We start from the raw sequence: 20,922 nt of genomic DNA, 5'->3' as shown, positions 1-20,922 counted from the left end.
TAGGGAGTAGGGCCTGAGAGCAGTAAGCGTCCACCCCATCCCCCTCCTTTAGTCTCCTGGGCACTTCCCCAAGGATATCCCCAACCCCTCACTCTCATCTCTGTTCCTTTGAATGTACCCCATTGTGCACACTTGCCTCCCCCAGAGGGCACCTGCCCCTACCACTCAGGTTTCCCACCTTTGCCCAGGACTGTCGGCCAGGAGCAGGTCTAAGAGATTGGGGAGGCCTGGGTTCTGGCCCCGGTGGTCAGTGTCAACTGGAAAACCTGTGCTCCTGAGACTGGGGGGTGACTTGAGAGGCCCTCCCAGCAGAGAGAGATGCAGAGGTGGGCTTGCATGAGCCTTAGCCAAGGTTTCAACAGCTGGCTCAGCTGAAGAGCAGACACAGACCGCCTTCCCCTAGGACCTTGGGTAGCCTCCACCTCCCACCTCTGTTCCTACCCTCTGCTGCCCCCGTGTGGCCACTCTCAGCACTGCATGTCGCAGTGAAGGGGGCCTCCACTTCCAATCACCTCTCGCCCAGGGTTCTACATTCCTTGGGCAAATTCCCCCAACCCCCACCTCTCAGTCGGAGCCACGAGACTGGACCAGGGAGCACCAATCTCCAACCCCACCCTCCACTGTGCTTTCTCTGAGACCCATGATACAAGCTTGACCCTATCTGGCCTAGGCCCTCCCATGGCCCCCACTCAGCACCCTCACCACAAAGAGGGCAGCAGTAGCAGGAGGCCTGTGCTCCATACCCAGTTCCTGGGCACTCCTGGGTAAAGTGCCCAGGGACCCAGAACATGGGCTCTGGTCCGGGAACTACCAGTCACTGCCTTCAGGGAGGTGCTGGGGCAGGTGATTGTGCTGGCCCATCCCAACTCCTGGGTACCTGGCATGGCATCCATGATGACACTGTCCTTTGTCCTCAACCCACAAAACAGACACTGTTCACAATCCTGCTTTTCAAATGGAGACAGGCTGGGGAGGGACATGCCCCAGGTGGCCTGCCAGTGGATGAAGGACTCAGATCCGGGTTGCTCTGGGTGCTTTTGACCCCACAAGGCAACCATGGAACTCTCTGGAACTGGAACTGAAGCACAGCATGAGCACCAGGACACAAGGGAGGGGGCACCACAGGTTTGTTTTCTCCTGGTACAGGTAGGGGTGGTATTTCAAGTGACATTCCAGAATGGTTGGAATTACAAGCCTGGAGTTCAGAGTGACTCTCCACTAGGGTGTGCTGAGGCCTCTCCACACACTGAGCCTCTCCCACTCAGGCTGGGGCAAGTTCAGCAATCAAGGCAGCTGGGCATTAGGGCTCCCATGTTGAGGCACCAGGTCTCAGTATATCAGGGGTCAGTGTCATCAGACACGGGATCTGAGGTACTGGCATTTGAGTTTCAGGTGCCGGAGTACTGGGTCTCTAGCGGCAGGTATTAGAATTCAAGGGTATGGAGTCTAGGGGCTAGAGCACCAGGTGCTGGTCTCGGGAACTGCACGGTTAGAGCCGGGTGTCCAGGTCTGAGGTGACAGAGCAGGTCACCAGTCCTCAAGTCCATGGGCATTAAGGGCTCAGGCATCAGTTGTCCGGGGTCCCAGGTGAATGGTGCTAGGGATTTGAGGAGCAAAGTAGTGAGGTGCATGTTCTCAGAGGTTTGGGGCTTTCTCCTGGGAGGTTGGTCTTGGCTCCAGGGTGGCCCCATGTGGCTCCTGCTGCCGGCCAGATGCGTTCCCCTCAGGGCTGTGAACCCCAGCTGGCCCTGCAACAGAGACATTGTCTAGAGCAGGCATAGAGTCTTAGGAGAGCCAAGGAGGGGCATGGACCAGGGTCCTGCTGGTGGAAACCCAGGTCTGGGTGGGTGGGGTCTTACATGTTGCTCTTCCTGCGGCGCAGCAGCACGTAGACGAGTGCAACCAGAGCCACCACTGCCAGGCCTCCAAAGATGATGCTCAGCAGCACCGCGTAGCTCCGTCCTGGCGACAGGGCAGAGCAGTGAGGGCTGCCCGAGGGCGGGGGGCAGGGGGCGGGGGTAGGGGGGGCCAGGTGGGCAGGGCATCCTCACCTGGCTGGCACACTGGGGTGGGCCTGGACCAGGTGCCATCAGCTTGGCAGGTGCTGGCCTCTGCCCCAACCAGGCTGTAGCCGCTATTGCAGTGGAAGTGGACAGTGGAGCCCATCAGGTAGCTGATACCTTCCTTGAGCCCGTTGGGGGGCGGAGCTAGCCAGCCACAGGATCTCACTGGGGTAGGAGACCAGAAATAGACCACAGGTTTAAGCCACTGGCTACCCTGCCCCCTGGCAGCTGCCTGCCCCCTGGCAGCTGCCAGCCTAGGAGGCCTTGTCCCAGCATAAGGTGCCCACCCCTTGCCTGTGCCCCCAGACGCCCTCACCAGGCTTCAGGCTTTGCACACGATGCTGGTGCCACTGATGGGCCATCCGTGTGGCATTGCCCACGCTCAGGCTCCCAGTGGCCATTACATCAAATCTGCAGAAATGGTTGTCCCCACACAATTCAGCAGCCTCAGTTGCCTGGCTGGGGTTGGGGGTGGTCTCCTCGGGGAACAGGGGCTGAAAGGTGTGGTCATGCTTGGGCTGGTACAGGAAGTTGTTAACCAGGAACCAGGAGTCATAGGTGAGCAGGGAGGAGGCGTTCTCCACGGCCCCTAGGGAGACACGCAGCAGGTCTTGCTGGTGGTCAAGAGTCCGGAGTCTCCCCCCTTCACTTCCACTGACTGTCCCCCCCGCCCCCACCCCCAGTGCGTGCCTCGTGGTCACTCACAGTCAGCCCCAAAGCGGAACAGCTCTCGGGAACTGGAGCTGAGGGGCAAGACCTTCCCGTTGCGCAGGGTGAAGTCATCCGTGGGGTCATCATTGAGTGTGCCGAGGAGGCCTCGTGTGTGGGTGAGGAACTTCTCGGGCAGGAGGACAGCCACACTCAGGAATGGACCCTGGACACTGACCTCCAGGCCAGCCCCCGATGACAGCATGATGGATACGCTGTCCCCAGCAGCTGCCGACAGGAACATACCTGGGCACAGTGGAGCTGGGGTCAGCGTTGCCCACTGAGGGTACCGTGCTGGGACTCCACAGCCCCAGAATGAGTGGGTCAGCATCCATGGGCTTTCAGGGAAGGGGAGGGCGTCCCCAGGGCCTGCTGGGATACCCTCTCACCCCGTGCCGACACCTGTACTGGGACTCCCACACCAATATGAAGGGCCCAGGCTCTGAAGGGACCCCTCATGCTGAGGCCCTGCATGTGGGGTCACCTGTCAGTCCTCGCTCCTTGAGGAGGCAGCAGCCATGCCCGCCCCCACCCTTCCTGAGGGTCCCTGCACCCTCAGCAGCAGCAGGGCCCATCCCAGGTACCCCCCCGACCCCAGCCGCAAATCATTTCATTAGCTCAGTTCCTTGAGGGAGCACCACCAGGGAAGGCGGTCGGGCAGGAGGCTGCTCCTTAGCTCTCAGGGCCAGCCAGTGTCCTTGACGCAGGTGATTCCTATCACTGTAGCTTCCAGCTCCAAGTCCTACTGTCCTGGCGTCTCAGGGTTCTGATCACATGTGTCTGGGGCTCCATATGAAAGCATGAGATCAGACCAGGTCCCCTGGCTACACCTCGCTATCAGAGGCCTAGAGTCTCATCTGCCCACAGACAGCCGTGGGCTGGGGCATGTGTCCACTGTGCCAGGCCCCTCAGCGTGGGGTGCAGGGGTGGGGCTGACTGGTGCACCACGAGGCTGGGCACAGTGGGGACAGCATGTGGATCATAGCGAGAGGCCTCCATCTCTACACCCGTGCTCTGAACCCCAGGGCAAGCGAGAGGGATGGCGGCTCCGGTGGGAGGGAAACGGCGTGCAAGTGGCCCGCTGAAGCTCCCGGGCCGTCTCACTCACCATTCAGGTCCATCCAGCTCTGCTCGGTGAAGCTGAGCACCTCCTGGTTCAGCAGCACTTGTAGGACCCCTGCCCCGCCAGCCAGCCGGACCTCTACCACGTCCGAGTTGCCCTCCTGGACAGCCACGGCCGTCAGCCCTGTGCCTCGGTCCCGCGTGCCTGGGGTGGCAGGTGCAGAACACTGTCTGCTCAGCTCCAGCCTCCCTCCCAGGATGACCCTGAGCCACCCAGGGCCCACGGGCCCGGGCCTCACCCTCAGGCGTTGTCCCGGGCTCGGCCCGCCCCTGCACCCTTAGGTTGGTCAGCGTCGCCTCCAGCAGCACGTACTCGCCACGCCCATTGAACGTGAAGTTGGCACCATCGAAAGTGATGAAGTGTGGGTCCCCGAAGGCAGAGGCTGGGGAGAGCAGAGGGTCAGGTGGGCCTGCCTGGCCTGGCCCTGCTCGGGGCCCAGCTGCGGCTGGCACCCACCTAGGCGCGGTGGCCGGTAGCTTCGACAGTCACTGGAGGGCCGTCGCCGCATGTATCGGGAGCAGTCGGGTGCCCAGAGACAGCAGTGGTAGAAGCTGATGACATCGTAGAGCCAATGGGAGAGACCAGGCACACGGGGTGGTGTGCGGAATGGGGGCGCGCCCCAGTCGTGGCCACGGTCCGGAGTGCTGCCACCAGTTGAGTCAGCCGTCAGGAGCTGTGTGCCTGCCGCCGTGTAGCAGCACTGCTGGCCAGAGGCATACCGGGGGCTGGGGGGGGGCGGTCGGGTCAGGGCTGCTGTGGGGACCGTGCCCCGCAGCCCTGCCCCCTGCCCCAGCCTCCCCCTGCGGGGCTCACCTGGCTTGCACGGAGCGCACGCAGTGCACGGCACCCGGATGGTAGGTACACACGCTGCCACGCTCAATGTCACAGCCGTAGTCTGTCTACAGAGCAGGATGTTGCTGTCACCGGGGCTGGCCTCAGGCTCCGTCAGCCCCTTGCTGGGAGTCAACCCCTGAGGACCCTTGGACCCCAGCCTCACCTCCCAAGGGCCTCTACTTCCCCACCCCACCTCCTGGGCGGGTGCCACCGTGCGTGTAGTGGGGACAGCTGGCCCCACCTGCCCCCAACATCTCCCGTGCCCTGACCCGGGTAGGGGCTTACATGGAAGCGGCCAGAGTCAGCCTGGGCCTGAGCCAGCGTGCAGGGGCAGTCAGGCAGCTCCTCCAGGAAGTTGGGCAGTTGGTCCTCCAGCTCTTCCCAGGCCAGGCACTGGGCGCGGGCCCAGGCCACAGGGTCCTCCTGGAAGTCGTCACCCAGGTGCCAGGCCAGTGCGTGCTCGTTGCTCCAGAGTGCGTGCACATCCCTGCGGGGGCCACGCACTCACTGAGGGCTGCACCCACCCTCCCCACCCCCAGCTCTGGCTTCCCTGTGCAGCATGGGGAGGAGCCGCGGACAAACCCGCCAGCCCATCCTCTTCATGGCCGCTGGCCCTTACTTCTCCCCCGCGTAGTATTTGCTGTTGATGATCCGAAGTGCACCCACTTCCCATCTCTGGTATTTTTGAGGTGCGGGTTTTGGAGTGAAGTTGAAGAAGCCGGAGTTGGGGATGTTTGTGACCAAAGGGTACAGGTATGACCACTTTGCTGTCCACTCCCCTGAATATGGCTTCCCTGAGGGAGAAAAGGCCTTTTTCAGCGCTGGGGCTCCTCCAAAGAGCCCCGAGGCAGAGGGACCAGTTCCCTAGCATGCACAGAGCAGCCTGACAGATGGACAGATAAACAGATGATTCCCATAGGAAGGCCTGCCCTGCTGCTCCAGCAAGGACCCTGGCTCGAGTGACCGCCATCTCCTCCTCCCCCACGCTAGGGTCACAGCCCATGCTCGAGGCCAGGCTAGCAGTCCAGAGGCTTGGAGAGGATGGGCGGAGCAAGCTTTTCTGTTTCCAAGAGCTGGGGATGTCCATACCTGCTTCCCGGAGCTGGACCCCAAACAGCTAGGGATCCCCAGCCTCCCCTCCCCCACCCCACTCCCACCCAGTCCCCTTTCTTGCCTGTACTTTTCTTGCTCGAGATCCCCACCTGGGATTTGGCCCTACCTGGAATTCTCTTTCTCCCACCTCTGCAAGCCCCAAACTCCCAACCCTACTGGTCTACAGAGCTCCTCCGTCAGTCCAGCCTTTGGCCGGCCTCACCTGTCTCCTCATAACCCCACAGCTCGATGGTGACAGTCTCCGTGGGCAGAGCCGAGGCTTGCCAGGTCAGGGTGAGGTTTCCTGTGGTGTCGGCAGTGCCATAGTATTGCCATTGCGTCTCATTCACCAGCTGGCTCTTCTCTGTCTCCGACACTTTGCTGGGGTGCACTGGGTGGGAGGGGAGGGGTGAGCGGAGGCCCGAGGCCCAGGGGCTCTGAGAGCTGGGGGTGCCTCCCAAGGATAAAGCGTGGCAGTCCCATTAGAGCAATGACTCCCCCAGACCCTCAAGTGAGGAAAGGACAGAGGCCATGGGAGAGGCTGCCCTCTGTTGCCCAGGTCTCCACCTGGCTTCCCCCGTCCCCTGGCCTGGCTGGGGACTCCTGAAGCCCCCACTCCCTCTGGGCTGGGTCCCCTGTGTGGACGTCAGGGGGTGGGGAGAGGAGCTGGAGAACCCACGCCCCTGTGGTCGGGCGCGCCTCCAAAGGGACTGGTTAAGCCAGAGAAGCAGGGCATGGTTGGCAGGCAAGGTGTGCATAGATTAGCGCTAGGGAAAGTCCCTGTTGGGGAACCGAGGCCCAGGAAGCTGGGGCTCACCGGCCAGCCAGGTGCCCGAACGCGGGAAGGAGCGACCATTGTCCATCGAGAGTGTGAAGGGGATACGGCCCGTCTCATACAGCAAGGGTGACACACAGTGCACACGTCCAGAGGAGTCCACGTGCCCGAGGGTCTGGATGCTCTCTTTAAACCTGTGGGGGGCCGGAGGTGGCAGGAAAGCCTGGGCCATGGTGGGCTGACCCTCTCCGAGGCCTGGGCTCCTGACCTCCTCCCTGGGGGACCCAACCAGCCAGCTGTCCCTGGGTCCCCAGCATGCAGGGAGCCCCTCGGGCCTCCCACCTGCAGATCACACCATCAGTGGGGTTAAACCAGTTGAGGTGCTGCACTACAAAGTCCTTGCCACCCATCATAGAGCCTGAGTAGGGCGAGATTTCCAGGCAGAAGTCCCGAAAGTCCGAGCAGCAGGTGTTCAGGCCGGAGCAGGTCGGGTGGCAGGAGCAGAGCCCATCCCGGTCTCCACAGCGGTGGGAGCAGGTCCCCTTGGCACCTGGAGGAGAGGGAGGGCCCTGAGTGCCTGGCTGCCCCACGGGCAGGCCTCGAATTTATTTTCCTGGAGTCCATTAGAGAGAAGCATCCCCAGGAGAATGCCGGCCAGGACCGCTCTACCCACCAAGGGAACACAGTGGAAACCCACAGGGCCTGTGGGGGAGGGATTCTTGGTACAAATGATCTAGCAGTTGCTTGAATGATTAGCTAGAACAAGAAGAGATAAGGGGAAATGTCTCTAGACAAACTTTTGCAGTATCAAGAGGAGCCCCCTGGGCAGGAATGACCTTCTGCCACCAAGTCCTGGAAGACCACAGCCTCAGATGGCCAGCAGTGGCTGAGCCCTTGACGTGGGCGGGGCACCCTTCTCTATTCACTGAAGGGTCAACAGACATAGCCTGGAGGACAGTCTGGGGTCTGGGAAGGTAGCTACTAAGAGGCCCATTGGAGGCCTGGCAAGGGCTGATGTCCGGGCTTGGCGTGCTCCATCTCACTTCGCCAGGCAGCACCAGCTCACCGACCGTGGCCCCCGAAGGAGCCCCACCCTTAGGGGAGAGGGCAAGGGGTGCTCCCTTCCTCTGAGGGGAGTGGAAGGACATCTCCAGCAGAGGGCCCAGCAGGGCCAGTGTGAAGGAGAGGCTGGTTTGATGTGGGGCTGTGGACATCAGGCCTAGGCTCTTACCACCATGGGGACCTATGACAGGGCCATATTTTCAGGGAATCCATCCCTCTGCGGCGGGACGTGGCTGGGCAGATTGGAGGGTGGAGACTGAGCTGGGGTGCAGAAGCCAAGGCAGGATCACCCGTCCCACCTGGCCTTTCCCTGTGACCCTATCAAAGGGGGCCAGTCAAGTGCTGGGACTGGACCTGAGCCACCCCAGTGACCCCATTTCACCCAGTGCAGGGCTTGGCACTCAAGAGCGTCAATAAACATTTATTGAAGGAGGGAGGATGTGATGGCTCAAGGGAGTGGGGGAGGAGGCTGAGTGATGCCAGTAAGTGAGATAAGTGGCAGAAGGGTGGTGGCTTTTACCCAAGATGGGAGATAGGGGGGGTGGGGGGCTGGGGAGCCTGTCACTTCCAGCCCAGTCCAGCCTGAGGCTCTGGAGTAGGAGCTTTCCCCCAGATTTCTCAGGTTCAGCCCCACCCTAATAAGGACCCACAATCCTTCCTCTTGCCTGACAGGGGGCTTAGTGGGACTGGGGGTCCTCCACGTGTGAGCACATCCTCGTGCAGGCCAAGGGCTCTCCTGAGCCCACCACTCTCCTCTAGACCACTTCCCTCCCAGGCAGCCAGCACCTCCCAGCTCCTAGGGGATTAGGGTGGGCACAGCTGACTCTCCATCCTGCCAGCAGCCCCTGGACCCTAGGATCCCCAGAATTTCTTCTCACAACCCCCAGTACAGTCCCAGATGGCCTGACAGATGGAGGAGGCTGAGCAGAGGGGTGTCCGCCCTGGGCCTGGCTGCAGCAGGCAGACAGACAGACGGACAGAGGCAAGAAGGGCAGGGTCAGGGCGTACCTGCTGCAGGCCCGGGGCCTGGGCCTGGGACCGTCGCCAGCAGCAGCAGCAGCAGGGCCCAGAGCAGGAGGGGCAGCTTCATGGTGCGGCCTGAGTCTGCAGCCTGCAGCGCAGCAGTGGCTGGGAGCCTGCAGGCCGGCTCACTCCCCACTGGCCTGGCCCCGCCCGCCCCGCACACAGCGCAGCCGCCCCGCCCCGTCCCGTCCCGTCCTGCCCCGCCCCACCCCACCCCACCCAGTTCCCCTCTCAAAGTCCACAGGTGCCCTTGTGGGCCGGTAGGGCCCAACCTGCGCTGTTAGCACATTCCTGGCCCGCCAGCCCAGGACGCGGGGGAGGGGGTCCGAGCCTCCAGCTATTGGACCTCTCTGGCACTCGGGGATCTGGATGTCCAGAGGCCACAACCCAACCTAGACCACCGGATCCCACCCCAGGTCAAACCTGGGGCGGGCGGCCAGGGTGGGGCTCCGCTGGGGATGGGACTTGGCCCGGTGGGTTAGGCCAGGTGGTCCTTAGAATCTCTGGATTCCAGTGCCCTGGGGGCCCTCAGCCCCAGATCTCCCAGCTCCCGGCCTCAGCTTCCCTGCCTGGAGCAGGTAGTCCCAATTCCTCCCCCAAGCCTGGCAGGAAGAGGGATCAAGTAACTTCCTGCTGATCACTGGCTTGTGTGGGTACTGAAGGAGGGAGGGGAGGAGGGGATCCCTTTCTGAGGGAGGGGGCGAAGGCTGTGGGAGGGAGCCTGGCCAGGTTAACAGTGGGGTTAGAGGCTGAGACCAGAACCCCCTGGTCTGGAATCCCCGGAGTGGGGCTGGCCTATGAAACAGGGCTCCAAACAGGGCAGGGAGACTGGGAGAAGAGCCACCCCTGGCAGCCCCGCCCACCCCTGGCAGTCACTCAGAGAATTTGCATTATCTTTTCATTGTTCTCCCTTCTCACTGTGCAAGGAAGGAAACTGAGGTCCTGGTGTGGATAGGTGGGATCACTGGGAGAGGCTGCAGTGCTGGGCTAGGCCCCAGGCAGCTTCCTGGAGATCCCCCTCCCATCCCAAGCCTGGGACTCACTTGGACCCTGCCACCTGGGCTGGGTGTCCAGACCGACAGATGGTTGTCTCCCCAGAGGCAGCTTCTAAAGGTGTCCGTCCAAAGGGGATACATCCCCATTAGAAGGGAACTGAAGCTGGTGGGGGCTATGAACTTAGGGCCATCCAGCGACCCTCCTCAGCTCCTGCGGTCTGGCCAGCCTCCCTTCCCTGGGCACCCCCCCCCCCCCTTCTCATCTGGCCTGCAGTTTCTCTGGAAAGGGAGCTCCTATAGGCATCAGGGAAGCCAGTTGGGGTGGTCAGGAGCTACATCTCCCAACTTGGTTGCTGGGAGCTCACGGCACCTCTCTAGGTGGGTGCTGATGGCTAGTGCTGGGGCTCATCCCAGGCCCTGGGGCGAGGGTGCTCCTTGTGGCACTTCAGGGAAAGGAAGAGGATAGGAATGATTCCAGGATGGGTCCCAGGTGTCCTTGGGGGTCTGAGAGCCAGGAAGCCCTGGGAGACTGCTGCGTTATTCCCAGAACTCTTTCTGGGCACTCCGGTCTGAGAAGAAGAGAAGGTAGGAATTTGGGGAGAGGGGCATCAACTGAGTAACCGCTACCCCTGCCCTGCCCTCGCCTGGCAAAGAACCTGGATTTAGGGACGTTTTGGTGAGGACCTCCCCAAGGCTGCTGTGCTGCTGTGTCCCCATGATGGCTCTGCCAGCCTTGGGCTGGGGACCCTGGCAGTGCCCAGCCCGAGGGGCACAGGGCAGCAAGGAGCGTCCCCATCTCCATCCTGGACAGCTTTTCAGGGAGACCCCTGGGGGCAGGGCGAGCCCACAGCTGTGGGGGGGTGACAGCTGGGTCTCCAAGGCACTGAGGGATTTGACAGTGTAAAGGGCAGGTTGCGGCCCCTGCAACTTGTGCCTCCCCAAAACAGACGTACTCAGAGCCTTGAAAGAGCAGAGCCAGCATCGCGGGCTCGCATAATGCTCTGCTGTCACCTTTAGAAAATTAATTTTTGAACAGGAGCCCCAGTTACATGTTGCACTGAGCCCCACAACTGCATGGCCAGTTCATTGGAAGGCAAGTGTGCTGGGGTGTAAGTACCTTCCCTGCCAGTCCCACCTCCCGCTTCCTGACACTGACCTTGCCTCTCAGGGGCCTCTGCATTGGGCGCCCATCACAAGACAGTTTCTCGGCGAGGCCTGGCACCACCTGCTCCCTGCAGCCTCCTCCACCCACCCCTGCCCATATTCCAGAGGGGCACCCCCCGACTCTGAGCTCTTCGGGGATGCTCTTGAGGCCCCTTCCACGCCCGACTCCAGTCCCACATAGTCTGCCCTACTTGGCCTGTGCTCACTTCTCCACACTGACTCACTGCCTGCCCAGCCCCTGCCTGCTCCTGGGATGCCCAAAGGCTGGGCCCTGATCTATGGGGAGAAGGGCCCAGAAACCCTGGACAGCAAGCCCCCCCCGGGTTGAACAAAGAGGCAAAGACAACTGTTCCATCTTTATTAGAAAAGAAACCAGAAAAAGGGAGTGGGGCGAGCCCAACCCTAAATGACCCCTCCACTATGACACAGGCAAAGCCCGGCTCATCCGGGCATCAAGGTGTGGACACGGCCACCTAGGCTGGGTGTGGACACGGTTATACAAAGTCAACGTCTCATAGAAAAGGTTGCTAGCCCCGCTGTGCGAACTGCGGCTGTCTTCACGTGGCCAAGCTCGGCCTCTTCCGGGAGCCCATGTGGTGGGGACAGACCACAGCCCAGGCGGGAGGGGAGGATACCGCAAGGGAGGGAGGCTGGGTGGACTGGGGTCTGTGTGGGGAATGGTGCTCTGCCTGGGCCCCGTATGGCTGAGGGGCTTGGGCCAGGGGGCGGGGGGACGGCCCCACGCTTTAGATGTCCATGTAGTCATCATCCTCGTCCGTCTCACTCTCCAGCGAGGACTCCTGGCTTGACGTCTCCAGGACCTCCAGGGCCGGCTGGCACAGGCTCTCCTTCCTCACGTTGGCGGCCGACTGGGCAGACAGGATGGCCGACTGCACACAGAGCGGGCAGGGCACTGGTCAGGGGTGGCCCAGGCCTGGCCCCAGGTCCCCCTATAGCCCACGTCCTGCCCATGCCCCCCACTCGGCACCCGTGGTCACCTTCAGCTTCTGCTTGGTCTCCTCCGAGATGCTGCCTTTGGGCGAGAGCAGGGTCGGGGTGGGCGGCGTGACGGTGATCTCAGGGGGGAACTTGGTGGCAGCCGAGGGGATGACCAGCTTTGGCATGCTGGGGAGGAGGCGCGACTTGGCCCGGCTGGGCTCTGCCTTGTTGGGGGGGCCCTCGGGTGACTGGGCACTTGCACCACTGGGCACCTTGGAGCTGGTGACTGTGGGGTGGACAGTGGGAGCTGAGCCTTGTTCACAGTCTCCTGGGCCTGCCTGCCCCTCCTTGGCTTGGGCCTCAGTTTCCCTTCTGGAAAACAGAGGCACCCAGAACGCCTCCTCCTGCTGCGTCAGGCCAAGGGTGCTTTCTCTTGGCCTTCTGGTCTGTGCTGGCTGGCAGGCTCCAGGCCTCCTGTGTCTGCCTCCGCGACTGCCCAGGTCTGGGGACTGGGACTCCCCCCGCCCCCACCCAAGGAGCACAGTGCACTCTGGGAGTCCAGGGCCTGGGATACAGGCAAGCCCCTGGAGCAGGCCCTCCAGACGCCGTGCACACATTAACGGCCGCATCCCTGCAACAATCCTAGGATGCTTGTCCTACTGGTGTCCACACCACAGGGAGGATACTGGGGCCCGTCGCCAGTCACTCAGCTAGCGCCAGGGCATTCACTTCTTCACTTCCACTCCCGCTCCGGGGCTGCATCTCCCAGGAGGCTGGAGGCAGCACTTCCGGGGCTGGCAGTCTCCGTGAAGCTGCAAGAGCTAGGGGCCGCCGGGTCGGCCTGGCTGGTCTCCACATTCCTCCAAGGTCCCATGGCTTTAAAAGCCCATGCTTGGTTCCCTCTGGCTGATACCAGGCCCTACAGTCCTGAGCAGGGTCAGTGAGATCCCCGACCCTGAGGAGTCCCCAGGGGGCTGGCTGGTTGGGAAAGGGCTCTATCCACAGGGATGACTAGGACATGGACAACTGTCTGGCCAGGCTGGCCACCCCTCTGTCTGCCCCAGACTCCTCCCCCACATGCCAACCCCTCTCTTGGCCCTGTCTGGGGGCCTCCTCTCTGGGACTCAGCGGCCTCAGCTTGGGCTGGCCACCCGCCCTCGCTAGTCTCTGTGGAGCCAGAGGTAGAACGAGGGGGTCTCCACTCTGGGCCTCCCTGCCCAGCTGCCTCTCCGCTGTGCTTTAGCATGACTGGGTCCTCCCCGGGCCCTGCTCTGCCAGCTGGTCACCCTGTGACGCCCTCCACCCTTCCAGGTGAGGCCCACCCTGGCTGCTCCCAGCTCGTCTTACCCTGGCTGCAGGTGGGCTCGGCGCCTGTCCGGGGCGCAGCCTCTGGGGGCCAGCAGTGCGGCTCTGCCGAGGGGCTGTCAGGAACAGCCTTCATCTGCTCACCGTGCAGTGGCTCCTGGGGCGTGAAGCCCGTGCCCTCTGCCCCTCCGGTCAGCTCTTCTCCCTCTGTGGGGACACAGGAGGGCTGCAGGTTACAACCCTCACCCAGCCTGCAAGACAGGGCCCCTCCCTCCTGCACCCTGGGACAGCTGGCAGGGGACCCGTGCCGAGGCAGCTCGCCACCCCCACTGGGGGACCGGCAGGGGCTTCTCTAGAACAACTGCATGGGTAGGGCCGGGCTGGTACTGGCAGGAAACTGCTCAGCCCCCTGTGGACGCTGGTGTGGCTGGCCCACCACCCGGGACCACTGTGTGCCTGACACGGTAGGGGCAACACGGGGGACCGTGAGGCCCCAGCCCCCTCAATCAAACACTATCACAGGACTTTAAAGGGTGGGCTCATGGGCTCTTCCCACTAGCTTATTGGAGTGGTGCTCAGAAACATGGTCAGGACCCAAAACCAAACCAACCAGCTAAGACCAAAGCGGACAGAGCGGTGTGCTGGCACCATGCCCTTCCGCCAGGCCACACCTTCCCTGGCATGAGGCAGGGGCTGGGAACTGGCCTCCCTTGAGCCAAGGCCTGATGGGCCTGAGGGGTATAGGCTGAGCCTATGGCCGCCAGCCAGGCCGTTAGTCAGCATCGGGCCACCAGCTCCCAGCCCCCCAGGCCCTGCCTCCAGTGCCCTGCAGCTCCTCCCCCTGCATCCTGCCTCCTCATGCTCCCTTCCTCCCCTCACTCCCCTCTTCCTTTTTATTTGGGCCTAGATGGCCATCACCCCGCAACCCTTCTACTCTCCCACTTTCCCACTGAGCCCTTCCTTCCCCTTCGCCAACAGGTAAAGCCCCACCCCCGCCCCCACCCCAGCCTTGACAAGGCAGGAGTGACAGCTCCTGGGACAGGGACAAAGATTGGGCCACTGAGCAGCCGTGGCCTCCCCACTGTTGGCTTCCAGCTCCCAGAGGACAGAGCATTCCCTGGCTACCTAAGCCATGAGCCACTCTCGCCCTTCCTCAGGTCTCACAGCCTGGCCGGCATGGTCACAGCTTCTTTGTCCCAGTGTCTAGCCCCTTCACCATGGCAGGCAGGGGTGAGCACCTCGGAAGGCTCCTCCTACTTCCCCCTGGACCTGGGGAGCAGGGACAGCAGCCGGAATCGCACACCGCTGGTGCAGGACTTGGTTCGCTGTGGCTGGGCACGCACTCATGAAGCAGACTTGGTGGGTGTCTGGTCTAGTGCTCTGCCTGCCTGCCTGTGTCCGACCTCTTCTCATGGGGCTGTTCCCTGAGGGCCTGGGCGAGGAGCCTAAAGCAGCTGCTTAGGTCGGCTGGGAGGGCTGCTGGCTTCCTTGCTGATCGGTATCTACAGGACAGGAGCAGGACAGGGGAAGCAGGGTGCAGGGAGGGCCTGGGGCTGCCCTCAGAGGGGTCAGGTGTCAGGCTGGCTCTCTCCTATCCCAGGGGACTGTCCACCCGTTCCAGGCCTTTCCTCTGGGTGGGCCACATTGAGGTGAAGGGACACTCGGGCAGGGGCATCTAGTAGAGAGTGTTAAGCACGTAGGGTAGTGCTCTGTAGGCCAGGCAGCCCCCTCCCCTCCCCACCACCACCCTGGAGGCCCTGTGAGGAGGGCTGCAGGTGAGCCTGAGGGGGAGGGGATTGGCCTGGGGGCCCAGCCTTAAGAGAAGGACCATCTGGGTCCCCCTGGCCTCCTTGGTCTCAGGATCCCTGCCTGTGGGAAACATATGGCCAGGCTGGAGTCCTTTGCTATCGGGCTACTCTCCCCGCTCTCTGGGGCAGACTCATGGTCTGGGCACTGGGTCCCTAAGGACCAGTGTCCTGGAAGCACCAGCCCTGGCTCAGACTTTTCCTGGCTTCTCGGGATGGCATGAGGCTGGCATTACAGCTAAGCCCATTGGCTGGGGCGCCCTGCTCAGGCAGGTGCTTTCTGTACCAGGCTGGTCCCATGGCCTGCAGTGCCCTCTCCACTCTTCCTCCCTGATGTACTTCCCTGCTCCTGAAGGCCTGGCCCCTCAGCAAGAAGGACCCTCACTTACCTGTAGACCAGGCACTATTCTAGCACCAAACCAGGTCCTGGCCTGTAGTGGGCAAATATCCAACGAACAAAGAGATAGCACGTGCTCAGCAAGGAGGTGGGGGGCGGGCAGCAAGAGGCAGGGCCAGGCCCCCTCTGTGGGAGACACACGACTAAGCTTCTTGGATGTCCACGAACAACCCTGAGCTCCGCAAGGGAATGGATCCACCACATGAGGCCGGTGGCCCTGGTCAGCATGGCCTGGGTAGTTGGGTGAGGCTCAGCTAGTGACCAGAGAAGCTTGAGACCACTCCTGCCCATCCGCAGGCCGCAGCAGGTGGAACAAGTCAGAACTGGACACTCCCAGCCACTGCCGGCCGCCTTCCCCTGGCTGGAGCCAGAGGCCTGTGTGAGGGGCACCATGGGAGTGGGGGGTACAGGGCGGGGCTGTCCACCTTGGGGAGGCTGCCTTCCCCGTGCTCTCGCACCTTGGGGACATGTCCTGAGAGGATCCGTCCTCAAGCCTGCTCTCCTAGGTGGCTTGCAACCTCCCGTGTAGCCGTCTCTGGCTTCGGTACCACCCTGTACACCCTCTAGTTCCTGGGTGCCTTTGCAGGGCAGGCCTACCCTTCCTGTCCATCCAAACCTATGCCTGGTTCCAGGCTGCCTGCTGGTCACCAGGAGAGGCAGATGCTGGTCACACTGCCAGGTCACTCAGTCACCCTGCTGGATGGCTCTTTCCTGGTGCTTTCCCTGTTCTGGGGGTTGTGGGAGATGGGCTCTGGGGCGATGTGCCCACCCCAGCACGGCCCTGACACCACTCCAGGGGATTCTGGGGATCATCAGGGACACCACCCCCCCAAACACAACTGGCCAAACACCACCTGCTCGCACATCCTGAGGCAGCCCCAAGAGGCCGGCAGGTCACTCCACATGGCAGGTGTGCAAGTGCAGAGGGCTGGTTTGGGAATGTGCTGAGCACCTGGCCCGTCAGGAGGCTACTCCACTGCCAGGTCCACGCAGCACATATTCTCAGCCCAGGGCCGTCCCCACCCCCGATGTCATGTAAGAGTTCCATTCTAGCAAAAGGCTATTTAGTTTTGGGGAGGAAAATAAAAGAGGATCAATACTCCGGGATGAAGAAAACACATCGGGAAACATACACTCTTCCGTCGATCCGACACAGGGGAAAAAGGTGCAAACCATAGTTTGGAGCCTGCTTGGGACTGGGGTGCGGTGAGCAGGAGACGGAAGGAAGGCAGCCAGGCTCCCAGGGCCCTGATGACCCTGCCTCCTGTTAGACCCTAAGGAACCTTCCCACCTAACACCCAGTTGTGTATGGCCAACACCAGTGATGGTCACTCACTTCCAGATTAGGTTATGCAGCACACTAAGGCTTCCTTTGAGTGGTCTCGCTCTTTTAGACCTAGACTCTGGGGGACGCCAGCAGCCATGACGTGGGGACACTCAGCAGCCTACGGAGAGGCCCACGGTGGAGGAACTGAGGCCTCCAGCCAACAGCTGGTGAGAACCTGAGATGTGCCAGCAACGTGAGAGAATTCAGACGACCAGCTGACAGCTCTGATCCTCAGAAGCTACAACACCATGGAGGCAAGAGTCAGGTGGAGGGTAAGACAGCCTAAGGTCGGGGGAGCCACGACTTCACGGGAGGGAGTGATTTCCTTGGGCTATGGACTCTCACTGTCGCTGCCCTTTGAAATCACCACAATCCACCCCGGGGCTGTGCTTGCTGTCTGCCAAGCACTGTGCTAAACCTGTATCACCTCCATCTGACACACCGTGTGCTGGAAACTGAGACACAACAAGGTACACAGAGGGGAGCAGGGACAGCCAAGGTCACCTGGTGGTAGAACCACCACTCACAATCCTTCAACTGCTCTGGTCCTGCAGCCTTCGGAGGCTCCCCTCACAACAAATGGTTGCAGGAGCTGACTTAAGGGAAGTGATTCCTCGTCTCACGAGGCCACAACCAGGGTAATTGTAACCGACTGGGCAAATGGTCCCTACACTTCCATGATTCTCAAAGCAAACTGGGGATGAGCATCAGGTGAAAACATCAGCGCCTAATGCCAGAACTGTAGGAAAGAGTGAAAGGAGGGAGGGCTGCCACCCTCAGTCCCCACCCAGGCAGACCAGCCACGGCAGGAGCCCTCAGGTCTGATATTAAAATGGCTAGGAAGTGACACAGCCAAGGCTGAATGGCCGAAGGGCTGCATGGAACTGTGACAGGGAAGACTGATAAGGCTGCAAGAGTAAAGGCCCCTGCAGGGCCTCAGCAAGGGTGCAGGCTGGTCCCAGGAGCCGGGGTGAGGGGAAGGCCTGACACCTTGCCTGCTGACCTTTGAGATGCCACCTCAGTGCCCCCTCCCTGGAAAGCTGGTCTGTCAGCTGCCCCTGCCAGTAGGCTGTCATTCCTAAGGGCATCCTGGGTTTTAGAAGGAACCAGGACTCTGGCTGACAGAGCCCTCTGTCCTTTGTAATTCACAAGCCCACCCATAAGCTTTATCCCGCTCCTTGCTGGCTGCTTCCATCTGTCTTACCCTAGGGGGCCTATGCAGGAATGCTCCCCACCACAGATGTGCTCAGGGACAGCTCATAGGCCTGTGAGATCTCTGATAAGCCAAGATCAAGACCCCTCCCCTCTCCTGAATCCCTATCTATCTATTCATCAAGTTTACATGTAAACATATCACTATTAGTGCTGGCTCCCTCTCTCCTAGCCACACACCCCTATGGGGGACTGCCATCATCACATCCCTTTTTGGATGGGAGGAAGGTCAAGAAAGTGGTGGGCACTCCATCAGGTCATGCCCCCTGCCCTCCAGGGCCCCCAAGATGTGCTTCCCAAGGATCACCAGGCTGGAGGTCACCCTGGCCGCCTCCCCTCCCCCACCCACACTCTCCATGCAAGGAGCAGGACTTGTTGCTGGCTGGTAGCAGGGGCCTGGGCCCAGCTCTGGCCTTGCTGCCTAGGAGATGGGCTGGGACTTACCTGGGCCCAGGGAAGTCATGCTGGGGATGGCCTCTGCCCTGTGTGGCCGGGGGTGCCCAGGGTCCTTGGACGGGTCTGGACTGGAGGTCGATGCTGAGGGAGGGCAGGGGATGATAGCCGTGGTGGCAGCTGGCACCGGGCGAGGCTTGTTGTGAGTGTCACCGGGACGCTGGAGAGTGTCAGCGGGCACAGGGTCAGGAGCCGTGGGAGCCCCAGCCCCAGGGAAGAAGTTTTCTCGGCTGTCCTTGGGGTGCTTTGGGGTGGTGGGTGTGTCCCCTGCGGCCTGTGACGACAAAGAGGAGGTGAGGATGGTGGGCACCCCACCTCCTAACCCTGGGGACCCACAGCACCTCCCTGGGAAGACGTCCGGCCCTGCTGGTAGGGACTCAACGGAGACCCTGGGGCTGGCCAGGGCCTCCACCAGACCTCACCCTCCAATTCCTGGGTGCCACCCTGGGAAGACATGACCCCAGGCAGGGGTCATTGAGCCTCATGTGGGGCCATCCCTAGAGAGCTGGGGTGACACCAAGAGTCAGCTCCCTGAGTTCAAGACCACAGCGCCAAAGAGGCAGTGCCGGATAGTCCAGCTTTGGCCACCCCAGAAGCTCTCACCTAGGCCTTCCGTTCTCAGGGGAGCAGGGCCCGCTGGGGCCTCTCCATCTTCTTCCACACAGTTCTCTCTGCCACCAGGGCCCTTCTACTTTGCACCCAAAGCCTCCGCTCCCAGAACAGTGTGAAGGCTGAAGCTCACTGAGGGTGTGCTGCGGGTGTGAGCCATCCTCCCGGCCCTAGACCCCTAGCCTCAGGCCACACCAGGGCTGCAAATGTGGTCTCACACCTGCTGGGGGCACCATGGTGCTGGGGGTCAGCTGGCTCCCCGCCATAACTCTGCTTCTTTTGACATTTGTTCTGCTTGAAACGTCCTGTCCCTAGTTTCAAGGAGCACAGGACAGCCCCTGTGATTCTGCTGTGTGATATGTGTTGGGTTGAACCTGAACCTCCAGTCGGGGGGCGGGTGGAAGGTGGGGAGAGGACAGGAAGATGTGCTGTGTCTGTCCTTGCAGGAGCCAGCCCCAGCCACGGTGACAGCACTGAGCCTCTAATTATGTCCAGAGCACTCTCCAGGTGTGCGCTAGGCTGCCATGGCAACTGGGACTGGCCTCTAGCCAAATGGATCCTGGGGCAAGGGGCGGAGGCAGCAGGCTCAGGGCTCGGGCTGCCCCCTCCCCAGCACTGGCCAGAGGCGCCCAGGCCCCAGTTGGGTGCTGGTCCTCAATCTCCTCATCTAAAGGACCCTTCCCTGCCCTTGGCTCCTGCTAGCTCAGGATCTCCTTTTGCCACAAGACAGGGAAGGCAGGCGTTTGGAGGTTTTCTGGGGGGGTTCTATCATTTTAAGGGCCTTAAAGACTGCATCAGAAACAGCCACTCTGTCTGGAGTGGTCACTGCCTACCTGACCTCATCTGGGTCAGCAGAGGAGGCAGGAGGGGACCCCTGGTCTCAGGCCCTGCACTGGGACCCTGGGCAGTTACTCCTGTTCCATGCAGCAGAGGCTGCGGTTAGGGCCACGCAAGCCACAGAAACCACAGCGGCTATGATGTGAATCCTGGCTGCTTTGGCAATAATGGGGTGGTAGAACCTGGGGCGTGTCTCCCCCGGGATTCTGGCCCTCAGCTGGGGGAACAGGCCCACGTGTGTGGCCCACAGACTGCCTGGTCAAGACTGAATTTCTGGACTTCCTCAGACCAAGAGTCCAGGCAGGAAGGGTAGCATGCTGCCCCATTTCACTGAGAGGAAGCTCTGGACACCGACAGCATCTACAAGCCTGCCGCTAGGTGACCTATAGATGGATGCCCACTGCCCTGAACTCCTGCCTTGGGACTCCCTGTGATGTACTTCCCTGGGGGAAATGCCAAGAGAGGGCTGCGTGTGGGCAAGGATGGGAGGGCAAGGTCTGCTCACTTGTGCTGCTGGGGAAGGGGCAGTTGGGCCACCCCTGGGGGGACAAGAGGCCACACCTATTCAAATGGCAAGTACCTGCCCTTTGACCCAACGACCCAGGCCCAGGGGTCACTCCTGCAGAAATGCCCACATGTGGTGCAGGAAGATGCCCCTCTGGTACTGTTGAGCAGGAGCACTGCAGTGCCCCCCAGCCTTAGCCCCCCTCTTTCTCTGCCAGCCAGACTCCCCCTGTGGGCTTTCTCTTGAGCTAGGTCTCTCCCAAGGAGACCCTTCTCCCTCACCCCCTCCTCCTCAAAATCTGTGGCCTCTGAGCCCCAGACCAAAGGCTTTGGGGGCACCTACACCCAGGGCTCCTGCTTGGACCCCGCTCCGAGGGGAAAATATACTCCCTCACCCCTCCTTCCTGTCACCAGGTCACGCTGGCCCATCTTCTGCCATCTTGGACCCACCTGTTGCTCACCGGGCCTCTGCACCAACCCAGCCTCCCCACTCAACAGCAGGGCGTCTTTCCCACACCTGGCACCAACCTGCCCCCCTCCCTTGCTGAATAAACCCCAGGACCCCCGTCTGCTCTGCTCCTAACCCATTCCTATCCCAGCCCCACATCACTTCCTCCACCCTCATCCCAAATGAAGTCACCTTTCCAGGGGTCAGCTAGGTAAGGACCATCTTCCCCATTTACAGAAAAGGCAGC

At 61.7% G+C, this 20,922-nt stretch overlaps 2 protein-coding genes across 8 annotated transcripts in view; both read right to left on the bottom strand.

The window, feature by feature from the left end:
• Positions 1–1,110: 1,110 nt before the first annotated feature.
• SUSD2 (sushi domain containing 2) lies at positions 1,111–8,827 on the bottom strand. Its single transcript, XM_019467109.2, has 15 exons — positions 8,666–8,827; positions 6,938–7,145; positions 6,638–6,789; positions 6,044–6,211; positions 5,348–5,522; positions 5,014–5,215; positions 4,708–4,793; positions 4,351–4,619; positions 4,133–4,276; positions 3,880–4,038; positions 2,769–3,017; positions 2,380–2,652; positions 2,052–2,228; positions 1,860–1,962; positions 1,111–1,748 (listed from the first exon to the last, which is right to left on the bottom strand). Exons 1-15 carry the CDS (start codon positions 8,745–8,747, stop codon positions 1,724–1,726), a joined length of 2,472 nt encoding a protein of 823 aa, XP_019322654.2. The 5' UTR covers positions 8,748–8,827; the 3' UTR covers positions 1,111–1,723.
• A 2,356-nt stretch (positions 8,828–11,183) lies between these two features.
• The window catches only part of CABIN1 (calcineurin binding protein 1), a 152,391-nt gene continuing 142,652 nt past the window's right edge, over positions 11,184–20,922 (bottom strand). For all 7 annotated transcript variants that reach the window (XM_019467117.2, XM_053902129.1, XM_053902127.1 and 4 more), the window contains 4 exons: positions 18,269–18,551; positions 13,126–13,290; positions 11,838–12,064; positions 11,184–11,729 (listed from right to left, as the gene is read on the bottom strand). In XM_019467117.2, coding sequence (XP_019322662.2) covers positions 11,586–11,729; positions 11,838–12,064; positions 13,126–13,290; positions 18,269–18,551 — 819 coding nt within the window. In that variant the 3' untranslated portion in view covers positions 11,184–11,585. The remainder of the gene's footprint in view (positions 11,730–11,837; positions 12,065–13,125; positions 13,291–18,268; positions 18,552–20,922) is intronic.

This window comes from Panthera pardus, unplaced genomic scaffold, assembly GCF_024362965.1.
Source record: "Panthera pardus isolate Hobbes unplaced genomic scaffold, ASM2436296v1 HiC_scaffold_15, whole genome shotgun sequence".
NCBI lineage: Eukaryota > Metazoa > Chordata > Mammalia > Carnivora > Felidae > Panthera > Panthera pardus.
Note: the sequence above shows the minus strand (reverse complement) of the source record. Positions and strands in the feature narration are given on the sequence as shown.